This window comes from Pan paniscus, chromosome 10 (assembly GCF_029289425.2).
Source record: "Pan paniscus chromosome 10, NHGRI_mPanPan1-v2.0_pri, whole genome shotgun sequence".
Taxonomy (NCBI): Eukaryota; Metazoa; Chordata; class Mammalia; order Primates; family Hominidae; genus Pan; species Pan paniscus.
Window position 1 is genome coordinate 39,869,870 of NC_073259.2, and position 14,322 is coordinate 39,884,191.

Sequence of the window (14,322 nt, forward strand, 5' to 3'; positions counted from 1 at the left end):
GGGGGGAGGGGAGAAGGCTACAGGTGAAAGGACACATCAAAGCAGTCAGTTGCCCCTCCTCCTCCAAATAGTTCCCCTGCCCTTGTTCCCAGAGCCCAGGTTTTCTGTAAATGAAGGCTATACCCTAAACGTCCAACTGCCTAGACAGCTGGGAAGCTAGACACCTGGTCCTTACCTTCAGCTGCCTTCCACCTTGATATGACTCAGTTTCCCTGTCCCTAGGAGAGCCGTGGGGACACAAGGCGACGACAACCTGTATAAAGTTTAAAGGTCACATTCGAGTGGACCATCAGGTTGGAATTCGTCAAACGCATGGGAGAAACGCAGACCTGGCTGGACTCCTGGGCTGAAAAGGAGGGCTGGGAGAGGCTTGGAGCCATGTGTGCCCCCGCTGGCCAGGAGCAAGGTGGGGGCGGGGTGTGGGCAGAAACCACATCGGGCTCAAGTTTCCTCTCTTGGCCGAAAGGGGCAGGAGGAGAGGAGAGCCACGGGGAAAGGGGAGGGTTGGAGGAAGGACTGAGAACTCAGGCCGAGGGCTTCAGACGCTGGTGCGCCTGCTTGGGGCTCCTGTGCTCAGCTCAGCCTGAGCTTCCACACTCAGCGCTCAGCAATGGCCCGGGGGCGGGGCGCGGTCCTCGCAGATTCTCAAAGGTAGCCGGGATCCTCGTCCAGCAGTGTCAGCTCAGGCTCAGCCTCCCCAGAGACAACACCGGGAGCCTCATCTCTCTCCTCACCCTGCTGTGACTCCACCACAGGTGCCTGAAAGGCAGGGTGTGTGTGGGGGGGCGGATTCCAGTGAGATCCGAGGGGCAGGCTGGGGGGTGAAGGAGGTGAGGGGGGAAAATAACCAACTTTCGGTATCCTAGGAGACCTCAGACTTTCTAGATTGCCCCTGGTTTAGGAATCTGACATATTTGGGAAATCCTCTAGGAGAAGACCTAAGTGGTTTCTTGGGTGCTCTGGGATCCTTGGGGTGGAGGCTGTGAATGGAGACCAGAGAGTGGTCTCCAGAGGCAAGGCACCGCTGAGGGGCTGGGGAGTAGCCAGGAGGAATCCTTCAACTGGTGGGCTACCCTGAGGGAACCAATAGACTACCCTTTCCCCAACTCCATTCCATTACTCTGCCCTGTCTAGGCAGCTGAGAAGGTTTAGGGAAAGCTGAGGAATTGGAAACACTGGATATCTGAACCTCTGAGAAGTGTTGCAAGGTGGGGGGGTTGGATGGGAGATTGCCTCTGGGTTGTTGGCTCCTTTGCCCTTTCTCTTCTCTGTGCCCAGGGGCAGTAGAGATCAGCTGGACCTGGAGGGAGAAGGAAGACATCCCAACCCCAGCATAGTTGCTTCTAACTGGAACTCTTGGCTGCTTGGGAAATAGGGGCTTGGGAAGCAGTGGAAGAGAAGAGAGGAGGTATCAGAACTGCTGGGGCTGGGATCCCCTAGACATCGGTACCAAAGGACTGGAGTTTGGGGTCCAGGGATGAAGTGACACAATAGCAGAAACTCGTCCCCCTCTTCTTTGTTCTCACACATTTGTTTGAGTCATGCATGTCCCTAGGGCACTGAGCTCACTATACTCAAATCTCTCTCCCTCCTTTTTTCCCCCTTCATTCTGTCTCATCTCTGTGTGTCTCTCTCTCTTCGGGAGTTCTCCCTAATCTTTCTAAATAGGTTGCTTACCGGTTAACCAATACCCCAAGTTTTACTAATCCCTCCTCATCCTTTCACTGCACCTATTGACACCTGGAGAGGTGAGGTGGTCAAATAAGCCTCAGAAAAGGGATCCTGAGGCAAGCCCCCTCTCATCGTTCCCCCTCGTTAAGGAAGTTAAGAGCCCTGGGGCAGCAGCTAAGGCCAAATGTATTCCTCTCTCCATCATCCCTCTCCAAATAGTCCTCACTCTGTATTCCTAATCATGAAGCTCTGTATCATTCTGTGAGTACTTAGGGATTATGATAAAAATCTTTCTGGGTAGGACCACCAGGCTAAGAGTAAGGAGGATGGACTTTAGTCCCTGGTGACAACCCCATTTCTACCTAATCCATAATGTTGGGGAGTAAGAGAAGGAACAGACAACCCAGTGGGAGTAAGATGGTGGTGTGACCCCAAAATGCAAAAGCTAAACTGTAAAGTGGGAGCTTCTTATTGTAAAAGAAAGGGAACACAGGGAAGCCCACTTCACTTTCCCAGTATCTCCCCAGTTTCTATACCCTCTATGGTGTTCTATTTGATCCGATTCTGTCTATCTCCCTGATCTATCCCACTGCCTGCCAGCTCTGCTGTCCTCTGAAAGGTAGGCTCTGGAAACCCAGAGGGACCCTATGCCTGGTGTATAGAACACCATCCATCCTTGAGCGTCTAGGGAAAAGCATCCTGCTCCACCTGCCACCTGGTACAAACTTGCTACTGCACCCAAGAGCTGGTTGGAATGGATCCAGAGGTTCTCCTCAACTCTCTCCCCCAAACTCCTGCCTCCCCTTTCTCCCCTTCTTTTTTTTTTTTTTGAGACAGAGTCTTACGCTGTTGCCCAGGCTGGAGTGTAGTGGCATGATCTCAGCTCACTGTAACCTCTACCGCCCAGGTTCAAGCAATTCTCATGCCTCAACCTCCTGAGTAGCTGGGATTACAGGTGCGCGCCACCAGACCTGGCTAATTTTTGTATTTTTAGTAGAGATGGGTTTTTGCCATGTTGGCCAGGCTGGTCTCAAATTCCTGACCTCAGGTGATCCACCCACCTCAGCCTCCCAAAGTGCTGGGATTACAGGTGTGAGCCACCACACCTGGCCACTGAGGCACTTTTAAAATGCTGATTCCTGGGTTTATGGATTCAATTCAGTAGATTTGAAGTGGCTTTTAGGAATCTGTGTTTTTACATGTAGCCCAGGTGAATGTGGCACACAATGAAGTTTGTGACTCCCTGAGCTAGATGCAACCTATGGCCTTTAATAGCAATTAGGTTCCTAGTCCTGTCTCCATTTAATGGAAGGGACTGAATGAGAAGCAATTTGCCCACGGTCATGTATCTTTTTTTTTTTTTTTTGATGTGGAGTTTCACTCTTGTTGCCCAGGCTGGAGTGCAATGGCATGATCTTGGCTCACCACAACCTCCGCCTCCTGGGTTCAAGCGATTCTCCCACCTCATCCTCCCAAGTAGCTGGGATTACAGGCATGCGCCACCATGCCCAGCTAATTTTGTATTTATAGTAGAGACAAGGTTTCTCCATGTTGGTCAGGCTGGTCTTGAACTCCCGACCTCAGGTAATCCTCCCACCTTGGCCTCCCAAAGTGCTGGGATTACAGGCGTGAGCCACCGTGCCTAGCAAGGTCCTGTATCTTAAGTGCCAGAGAACCTAGGTCTCTGGCCTCCTAGGGCAGGATCTTTGTACTGCACCTTAGAGTCAGATCCAAGAAGATAAAAGGAGAGACAAATGGGAGGATTGGGGTGAGTAAAGAACTGTGAAGCAAGAGTCATTGTCTCTGCCTCCTAAACCCCTTCTCCATTCACTTTGCCTTTGGGCAATTTCCGCCAGAACCTGGGTGGAGGAGGGTGGGGTTCCGGTGTTGAAATGGCATCCTGGACAGACATAAACACCCCACCCACTCTGCCCACTGGCAGAGTTGCCTACACCAACTCCCATCTCTGGGGATGGCAGTAAAACAAGGGGATGGAGGCAAGGGCTAGGGGAGATACTCTTTCAAAAGGATCATTTGTAGTTCCTACTAATTTTGTGGTAAGTCGAAGAGAAGATTCCATATTAAATTGCTGTGATGGGCCATCCTTGTGGTGAGTGGTCTAAGGTCATGCAATTTGAGGTCATACAATCCTATCCTCTGTCCTTCTTTTTCTTTCTTTTCTTTTTTTTTTTTTTTTCGAAACAGAGTCTCACTCTGTCGCCCAGGCTGGAGTGCAGTGGTGCGATCTTAGCTCACTGCAACCTCCGCCTCCCGGGTTCAAGCAATTCTCCCTGCCTCAGCCTCCTGAGTAGCTGGGATTACAGGCGCCCACCACCAAGCCTGGCTATTATTTGTATTTTTAGTAGAGATGGGGGTTTCACCATGTTGGCCAGGCTAGTTTCGAACTCCTGACCTCAGGTGATCCACCTGCCTCAGCCTCCCAAAGTCCTAGGATTACAGGTGTGAGCCACTGCACCTGGCCTTTTTTTTTTTTTTTTTTTTTTTTGAGACAGGGTCTTGCTCTGTCACCCAGGCTCTCGAGTGCGGTGGCACAATCATGGCTCACTGCAGCCGTGACCTTTCAGGTTCAAGTGATCCTCCCACCTCAGCCTCCTGAGTAGCTGGGACCACAGATGTGTGCCATTATGCCTAGCTAATTTCTGCATTTTTAGTGGAGACGGGTTTTCACCGTGTTTCTCAGGCTGATCTCAAACTCCTGGGCTCAAGCAATCCTTCCACCTTGGCCTCCCAAAGTGCTTCCCCTCTCCCATGTTTCCTTCATCCTAGCCTGCTTCCCTATACTGATATGGCACGGTATGTCTGTGTGCATGCACATAGACACAATGTCTGACCGTAGAGATCAGGAAGACCTTGCCAAATCTACTTGGAATCTCTTGCTGACGGCAGGGAAAACAGATGCAAGGAAGGTGGGTGTCAGGGAATAGGGAGGTAGCATGAGGAGAGGGACTGACAGAAGAAGATAAAGACACGGGTGAGGGTTTGCTGAGAATTCTAAGCTATCCAAGCAGAAAGGGACCTCCAAGGTCAATTTGTCCAACTCCCTGGTTTTACAAATGAGGAAACAGAGGCCCAGAGAAGTGAGATGGCTTGCCCAACATCACACTGCTGCTTTGTGGCAGAGCTGCAACTAGAACCCAGGTCAAAAGAAAAGGGACTGGAGGGCAGTGTATATTCAAGGCTCTACAGAGACATTGCCCAGAAGGAGAAAGAGAGACTGACACTCCACAGAAAGAACTGATGAATGTAGACTTCCAGTAGAGGTTTGGAGTATGAAGATACAGGGGCAGGAGGGGAAGGTGCCTAGAAGACATTATAGTCAGGTAGAGTCAGGTTCTGGACCTCATCCTGCTATTATTTATCAGCTTCAGTCTCAGTTTCTGACGTACCTTTAGAATCTTTGTGTAAACCAGTCTTTGTTTTTTTTTTTGAGACATAGTCTAACTCTGTCACCCAGGCTGGAGTGCAGTGGCGCGATCTCGGCTCTCTGCAGCCTCCACCTCCTGGGTTCAAGTGATTCTCCTGCCTCAGCTTCCCGAGTAGCTGGGACTACAGACATGTGCCACCCCACCACGCCCAGCTAATTTTTGTATTTTTAGTAGAGACGGGGTTTCCATGTTGGCCAGGCTGGTCTCGAACTCCTGACCTCAGGTGATCCACCTGCCTTGGCCTCCCAAAGTGCTGGGATTACAGGCCTGAGCCACCCGATGAAAACCAATCTTATAAACTAAGCTTGCAATACCAGCACAGTTCTTAACAAGTGCTTACTAAGTCTTTACTAAGGTTATATTACCTCAGAAGAGGAAAGACTTCTGATTGTATGGGTTAAGGTATGACCCAAATGACCCTGTGAGGACACAGGACAGAGGTCCAGTGTCTCCAGAGCCCATTCCTTCTGTGCCTCTGCTGCCTGCAACTGATAAACCTCTTATCTGGCCCAGGCAGGGGAGCCCAGGGCCAGGATAGGAGGAGAGGGCAGAGCTGCTATCAACCACCAGGCCTGGGCCATATCTTGGAGAGGGGGAGGGGCTGTCTGCTTGCCTCTTTCCACAACATGTTCTTGGGGATCCTCAAGCATATACTGTCATCATCTTGGAAAGAAAAGGCTGAGAACGTAAAACTGAGGACAGAGGAGGAAAGCAGGGTGACCCCTGATGTTGCCCTAGAAAATGGAAAACAAAACACAGCAAAACAGAAAAACAGAAGATCTGACTCTGCCTTTAGCCAGGAAAACAGTTTGGGGGAGTAAAAAGTATTAGGGAAAAGAGTGGGCATTTTGCCTGGAAAAAAGGTAAAGACCTCCTGTGCTACCAAAGCAACTGACTGTGGCCATAGTTGGCGAGGTGGAGATCACAACACAGGAAAAGACTTTCCATCTTAAGGGATTGATGAATCCAGCATGAGTGAGGATGGGGAGGAGGCGGTCTCTCCTTCCCTCAGGGGAAGCTGGAGGGAGCCCCTCCAAGGAGGTAGTGCAAACTTGCTGACCCTAGCAGGTGTAGCTCTAACACCTCTTTTCCTTTGACACAGGTTTCTAGAGCCATCTGGGCTTTCCGAGAACCTGGACCAGACTCTGGCCCAGTAGGATGTCCCCGTGTCCTCCCCAGCAGAGCAGGAACAGGGTGATACAGCTGTCCACTTCAGAGCTAGGAGAGATGGAACTGACTTGGCAGGAGATCATGTCCATCACCGAGCTGCAGGTGAGTAAGGGGGGATAGGGCAGGGGAGGCGGTGTGTCGGAGAAGAGAGAAGCAGGGAGTTGGCCTGGACTGAGGCAGAGGGCAGGAGCAAGCAGGGCTCAGGGCTGGTAATGCTCCAGGCACTGGGAAAGGAAGGGAAAGATCCGGATGGAAGACACTGAGGAACGTTGAGGAGGAGGAGTGGAGGAGCAGTGGTGGGGAGGGAATGATCTGATTGGGAGTGTAGGCTCTCTCAGCAGCCACTTGACTCACATCTCTCTCTACCCCACCTCCTGCTCTCCCTCCCTTGCTCACCTTCTTCTCTTCTGACCTGCCTCTCTGATCCTGCCATCTTCTTCCCTCATTACCTCCGCCTGCCCTTGGCAACTGGGCCCGTTTACCCCAGGTAGCAGAGCAGTAGTTCAGGGGCCTCAGGAAGGGGAGTCGGACTATGCCAGGGTCCTCTCCTCCTGCTACTTGGACAAAGGGGTGTCTGTTGGCTTGACAATGATGCCTTTGTCCCCAGCTGGGCTGGAGCAGGGTGGCTCCCTGATGTAGGTTGGGGGCCTTGTTTCTAGCATGTTCTCTACTTCTCGCTGCACCTGGGCAGGGACAGAGGGACTGAAGAGGAGAAGGCAGAGCTTGTGCTGGCTCCCCAAGGTGCTTCTTAGCCCCCAGCCACCCCCCTTTTACTACCCTGCTACCATGCTTAGCACCCTCAGGATCTGCCCTAGGCCCTCTTCCCACACAGCGGCTCCCTCTGCTGGGCATCTGGGGCATGGCCAGGATCTGAACTTGACCCTTTGACCCTAGATAACTGCAGCAGGAAAGGGTTCTGAGGGGTCATCTTGGATAAAAAGGCTTTGACTTCCTGAAGGAAATAAAGGAACATGAGCCATTTCTTTTTTTTTTTTTTTTTTTTTTTTTTTTTGAGACGGTGTCTCGCTCTGGCGCCCAGGCTGGAGTGCAGTGGTGCAATCTTGGTTCACTGCAAGCTCCGCCTCCGGGGTTCACATCATTCTCCTGCCTCAGCCTCCCAAGTAGCTGGGACTACAGGCGCCTGCCACCACCCCAGCTAATTTTTTGTATTTTTAGTAGACAGGGGGTTTCACCGTGTTAGCCAGGACGTTCTTGATCCGATCCTGTGATCCGCCCGCCTTGGCCTCCCCAAGTGCTGGGATTACAGGCCTGAGCCACCATGCCTGGCCGAACATGAGCCATTTCAACCCAGTAAGAGCTTCTCCAAGGAGAGTTCATAATTGTTCCAATGTTAGGTAGTCTTTTCTGCAGTCCAACCTCAGTGACTTCCATTCTTGCTAAAGCTGCATTTTTCGTTTTTTCTTTTTTTGAGAGGGAGTCTTGCTCTGTCGCCCAGGCTGGATAGTGGCACTATCTTGGCTCACTTCAACCTCCACCTCCGGGGTTCAAGCAGTTCTCCTGCCTCAGCCTCCCAAGTAGCTGGGATTACAGGCATTCACCACCATGCCCGGCTAATTTTTGTATTTTTAGCAGAGATGGGGTTTCGAACTCCTGACCTCCTGACCTCAGGTGATCTGCCGCCTTGGCCTCCCATAGTGTTGGGATTATAGGTGTGAGCCACCATTCCTGGCTTTAAGCTGCATTTTTCTTGCAACAACTGTATCATAACTTTTCAGGAAGCTTCCCGTGATTTGTGGCAACTTTGTTTCCTTGTTACTACCTCACTGGGTCTTTCAGAAGAATCCAGCTTGGTCCTGAGAGAGTGTTGGTTTCTCTTCCTTAGTCTGTCTCCAAATCTCTTTGTGTCTTTCCTTGCAGGGTCTAAATGCTCCAAGTGAGCCATCATTTGAGCCCCAAGCCCCAGCTCCATACCTTGGACCTCCACCACCCACAACTTACTGCCCCTGCTCAATCCACCCAGATTCTGGCTTCCCACTTCCTCCACCACCTTATGAGCTCCCAGCATCCACATCCCATGTCCCAGATCCCCCATACTCCTATGGCAACATGGCCATACCAGTCTCCAAGCCACTGAGCCTCTCAGGCCTGCTCAGTGAGCCGCTCCAAGACCCCTTAGCCCTCCTGGACATTGGGCTGCCAGCAGGGCCACCTAAGCCCCAAGAAGACCCAGAATCCGACTCAGGATTATCCCTCAACTATAGCGATGCTGAATCTCTTGAGCTGGAGGGGACAGAGGCTGGTCGGCGGCGCAGCGAATATGTAGAGATGTACCCAGTGGAGTACCCCTACTCACTCATGCCCAACTCCTTGGCCCACTCCAACTATACCTTGCCAGCTGCTGAGACCCCCTTGGCCTTAGAGCCCTCCTCAGGCCCTGTGCGGGCTAAGCCCACTGCGCGGGGGGAGGCAGGGAGTCGGGATGAACGTCGGGCCTTGGCCATGAAGATTCCTTTTCCTACGGACAAGATTGTCAACTTGCCGGTAGATGACTTTAATGAGCTATTGGCAAGGTACCCGCTGACAGAGAGCCAGCTAGCGCTAGTCCGGGACATCCGACGACGGGGCAAAAACAAGGTGGCAGCCCAGAACTGCCGCAAGAGGAAGCTGGAAACCATTGTGCAGCTGGAGCGGGAGCTGGAGCGGCTGACCAATGAACGGGAGCGGCTTCTCAGGGCCCGCGGGGAGGCAGACCGGACCCTGGAGGTCATGCGCCAACAGCTGACAGAGCTGTACCGTGACATTTTCCAGCACCTTCGGGATGAATCAGGCAACAGCTACTCTCCTGAAGAGTACGCACTGCAACAGGCTGCCGATGGGACCATCTTCCTAGTGCCCCGGGGGGCCAAGATGGAGGCCACAGACTGAGCTGGCCCAGAGGGGTGGAACTGCTGATGGGATTTCCTTCATTCCCTTCTGATAAAGGTACTCCCCAACCCTGAGTCCCAGAAGGAGCTGAGTTCTCTAGACCAGAAGAGGATGACAATGGCAACAAGTGTTTGGAAGTTCCAAGGTGTGTTCAAAGAGGCTTGCCTTGAGGGAGGGCTGCAATCTGTCTTCCCTGACTCGGCTCCTCAGGTCTTTAGCCTCCACCTTGTCTAAGCTTTGGTCTATAAAGTGCGCTACAGAAATGGCTTTTCACTGTGTCTTCCTTCTTGAGGGAGGGTGGAAGCTGAGATAATTATCTGTTTGAATCTTACCAAGTTCACTTCATTCTCCCCAGAGCTCTGTGTGAGAGGTACCATAAAATTTGGGCTTGAGGCTGAGCATGGTGGCTCACACCTGTAATTCCAGCACTTTGGGAGGCCGAGATGGGCGGATCACAAGGTCAGGCGTTCGAGACCAACCTGGCCAAAATGGTGAAACCCCATCTCTACTAAAAGTACAAAAATTAGCTGGGTGTGGTGGTGCACGCCTGTAATCCCAGATCCTCAGGAGGCTGAGGCAGGAGAATCACTGGAATCCGGGAGGTAGAGGTTGCAGTGAGCTGAGATTGCGCCACTGCACTCTAGCCTGGGTGACAGAGCGAGACTCCATCTACAAAAAAAAAAAAAAAAAAATCTGGGCTTGAGCAGTATGGGGATCTACCACCTTCACCTCCTTTTCAGAGTCAGAGGCCATGGATGATCTGAAGAACCCCACACTCCCTGGTGGTGCCCTATTTGTAGAGCTTGGAGAGCTGCCCAAACTGACTAGACACCCTGTGCAAAGGTTCCTGATATTTACGTCTCTTTTCTCTCAATTCTCCCAGCACAAAAAAGCCCAGGATGCCCATAGGCCTTTCTTTTTTTCTTCCCCTCCTGCTTACCTCTCAGCCTGGGTCCTCCTAATGTGCCAGAGTTCTCTCAGAAGACTGAATGGGCTGTTCTTGGCTGGAATTTATACATCAAAATTTCAGAAGATTTCACACCGAAGCTTTGGTAAAACCTGCTCCACAGTGGAGTACAATATTTATTTCTGTGAAACGTTTTCTCTGATTATGTTAGACAAACACTACCCAGATCTTTTTTTTTCTTTTTTCTGAAAGAGAGTTTTGCTCTTGTTGCCCAGGCTGGAGTGCAATGGCACGATCTTGGCTCACCGCGACCTCCACCTCCTGGGTTCAAGCGATTCTCCTGCCTCAGCCTTCGGAGAAGCTGGGATTACAGATATGCACCACCATGCCCATCTAATTTTGTATTTTTAGTAGAGACAGGGGTTTCTCCATGTTGGTCAGGCTGGTCTTGAACTCCCGACCTCAGGTGATCCATCCGCCTCAGCCTCCTAAAGTGCCGGGATTACAGGAGTGAGCCACCGCGCCCGGCCAACACTACCCAATTCTTGTTTTGGGGCCCTCCTTTTCTAGATCCTTAAAGATTTTTTTGTTTGTTTTCTTTGAGACGGAGTTTCGCTCTTGTTGCCCATGCTGGAGTACAATGGCGTGATCTCAGCTCATCACAACCTCTGCCTCCCGGGTTCAAGTGATTCTCCTGCCTCAGTCTCCCAAGGAGCTGGGATTACAGGCATCCCCCACTACGCCCAGCTAATTTTGCATTTTTAGTAGAGATGGGGTTTCTCCATGTTGGCCAAGCTGGTTTTGAACTCCCGACCTCAGGTGATCTGCCTGCCTCAGCCTCCCAAAGTGCTGGGATTACAGGCTTGAGCCACCGCGCCTGGCTTTTTTTTTTTTTTGAGACAGAGTCTCGCTCTGTCACCTAGGCTAGAGTGCAGTGGCGCGATCTCAGCTCATTGCAACCTCAACCTCCACCTTCTCTGCCTCAGCCTCCCAAGTAACTGGGATTACAGGCGCCCGCCACCATGCCTGGCTATTGTTTGTATTTTTAGTAGAGATGGGTTTCACCATGTTGGCCAGGCTAGTTTCGAACTCCTGACCTCAAATGATCTGCCTGCCTCGGCCTCCCAAAGTGTTGGGATTACAGGTGTGAGCCACCGTGCGCAGCCTAGATATTTTTTATTAGTCTATTTTGCTTCTTCTTGAAACAGAATATAATTCACTAAGTTTCAGATTCCTTACCCATATCAGTTAAAGTCCAGTCAAACCTTCCTGACAGGACACAATCTCCTTGCTTGGAGTTGTATGGTCTCCAGTATTCCCAGTCACTGAATTACACAGCTTACCTTTTCAGAATATTTTACATTTACTTTTTATTCAATTTTACTAGCTCCATTCCAACATTAAAACCTTACATCCAAGTTCTGATCTGGACACCGCAGGCTGAGGTGGGAGGACTGCTTGAGCCCAGGAGCTTGAGACCAGCCTGGACAATATAGGGAGACCCTGTTTCTACAAAAAAAAAATTAGTGGGTGGGTACAGTGGCATATGCCTGTGGTCCCAGCTATGTTGGAAGCTGAGGTGAGAGAATTGCTTGAGCCTGGGAGTTCGAGGCTACAGTGAGCCAAGATCATGCTACTGTACTCCAGCCTGGGCGACAGAGCGAGACTGTCTCAAACAAAAATGGACACCACAGATACTGAGACCTAAAAGCAGCACAGTGATTAGGGAGATATGGAGTGTGGTCTCTAGCCTAAGTTTAGGGAACAAAAACAACTTGAAGCACTTCCTTTTTTTTTTTGAGATGGAGTCTCTGTCGCCCAGGCTTGAGTGCAGTGGGCTGATCTCAGCCCACCTTAGCCTCCTGAGTAGCTAGGACTAAAGGCGCATGCCACCATGCCTGGCTAATATTTGTTAGTAGGGATGGGTTTCACCATGTTGGTCAGGCTGGTCTCCAACTCCTGGGCTCAAGCAATCTGCACACCTCGGCCTTCCAAAGTGCTAGGATTACAGGCATGAGGCATCCAATGTTTCCACATTGTTTTTTGTTTTTGTTTTTTTTTTTTGAGACAGTGTCTCTCGCTCTGTCGCCCAGGCTGGAGTGCAGCAGCAGGGTCTTGGCTCACTGCAACCTCCGCTTCCCAGGTTCAAGCAATTCTCCTGCCTCAGCCTCCCAAGTAGCTGGGATTACAGGCACCTGCCACCATGCCCAGCTAATTTTGGCATTTTTAGTAGAGACGGGCTTTTCACCATGTTGGCCAGGCTGGTTTCAAACTCCTGACCTCAAGTGACCCTCCCGCCTAGGCCTCCCAGAGTGCTGGGATTACAGGTGTTGAGCTACTGTACCTGGCAATGTTTCCACATTTCTTTTTTTTTTTGAGACGGAGTCTTGCTCTGTCGCCCAGGCTAGAGTGTAGTGGCACGATCTCGGCTCACTGCAACCTTTGCCTCCTGGGTTCAAGTAATTCTCCTGCCTCAGCCTCCAGAGTAGCTGGGATTATAGGCGTGCGCCACCACGTCCCGCTAATTTTTGTATTTTTTTTGGGCAGGGGGGACAGAGTCTCGCTCTGTCACCCAGGCTGGAGAGCAGTAGCGCGATCTCGGCTGACTGCAACCTCCGACTCCCCGGTTCAAGCAATTCTTCTGCCCCAGCCTCCTGAGTAGCTGGGACTACAGGCGCCCGCTGCCACGCCCGGCTATTTTTTTGTACTTTTTTAGCAGAGACGGGGTTTCACCGTGTTGCCCAGGCTGGCAACCCGCCCACCTTGGCCTCCCAGTTAGGATTACAGGCATGAGCCACCGCGCCTGGCCAATTTTTGTATTTTTAGTAGAGATGGGGTTTCACTATGTTAGCCAGGCTGGTCTGGCACTCCTGACATCGTGATCCACCCGCCTCGCCCTCCCAAAGTGTTGGGATTACAAGCATGAGCCATCGCGCCCGGCCATCTTGTTTCCACATTTCAAGCTGCAAAGGGCAGGGGCTTGGGCTAGCTGTTCAGAAATTTAATTAGTTTACCTAAGAGATGTCAGATCCCCCTGCTCTCATGAAAATCACTAGTGAGGTCTTATACACACACACACTTGTTCAGCGTGCTGACCTAAACAAGGTGGAACAGTTTGAAAATAGAGCAATCTGAGTTATATGATCCAGTGGTTGCAGGAACTTGGGACAGGATTTTATCTTCAGCCTATTTCCTCATTTAGAAAATAATGGAATTTACTTTTCACAGTATTATAAGTATATAGCAAAGTACATGGACTGAAACAATGTTTCTCTTCAATAGGAATGCTTTTAGGAAACTATCCTTAGTAGTTTTCCTTTCCCTTCAAGGAAATTTGGTTGTCTACAATAAAAACCTCTAGCAAATGCCAAGTCACAAACTGAGACCCCTGACATTACTTCCCCCAAGTATCAAAAGGCTAATGGAACTTAGTCCCATATACAGTTATTTCAAAACAGCATGGGTGTTAAAAGGCAAAAATTTCCCAAGAATCCTACCTCCACTTTTGTTAGGCTCAAAACTGAGGCTGGATAAACTTTCCTTGAAAATAACAGAAACAGTTTAGTGGCCAGGCACGGTGGCTCACACCTCTAATCCCAGCACTTTGGAAGGCCAAGGTGGGCGTTGAGGCAGAATTGCTTGAACCCGGGAGGCAGAGGTTGCAGTGAGCAGAGTGTCACTGCCCTCCAGTCTGGGTGACAGAGGGACACTTCGTCTCAAACACACACACAAGAACCTAAGCATTTGCTAGAGGGTACAATTATTGCTTCCAAAATAGTCCTTACATTTTTAGGCTATCTTTGAGAGGCTAAGTCTTGCCTCTCATTCAGTTCACTTTCTTACTCCTGGCTTGAGAATTCTACTGAAGTATGAGACAGCTGGCCAATAAACCCAACTTGTTTGCCAAAGATGAAATCCATTATGTCCTTCTGCAACAGATGGTGAGCGTAAGTCCCAATAGAGACCTACTGAGCTCAATGGCAGTGCTACAACTTGATTTTCCCTTGCCAGGGGAGCTAGAAAAAGGACATGCTCAATTGGATCAATAGTAAAGTTTACTTATAGTGAGCCAAGAATTACTCCTGTAGTGAGAACCCATTTCTATTTTCATTAAACCATGAAGCTGAATGGGATCAATCTAAATATAGAAATTCACATTAGAACCAACCATATCCTCTCTAACCTCAATTTCAACATGTTATTAACCATAGATATCACAAAGGAGGACAAAACAAGCAGAAC

At 50.5% G+C, this 14,322-nt stretch overlaps 1 protein-coding gene across 1 annotated transcript; it reads left to right on the plus strand.

Moving 5' to 3' along the window:
• Positions 1–339: 339 nt before the first annotated feature.
• Positions 340–11,543, plus strand: NFE2 (nuclear factor, erythroid 2). The gene is made up of 3 exons (XM_003807576.3): positions 340–755; positions 6,220–6,389; positions 8,166–11,543. The coding sequence occupies exons 2-3, from the start codon at positions 6,276–6,278 to the stop codon at positions 9,171–9,173; spliced, it is 1,122 nt and encodes a 373-aa protein (XP_003807624.1). The 5' UTR covers positions 340–755; positions 6,220–6,275; the 3' UTR covers positions 9,174–11,543.
• Positions 11,544–14,322: the final 2,779 nt, after the last annotated feature.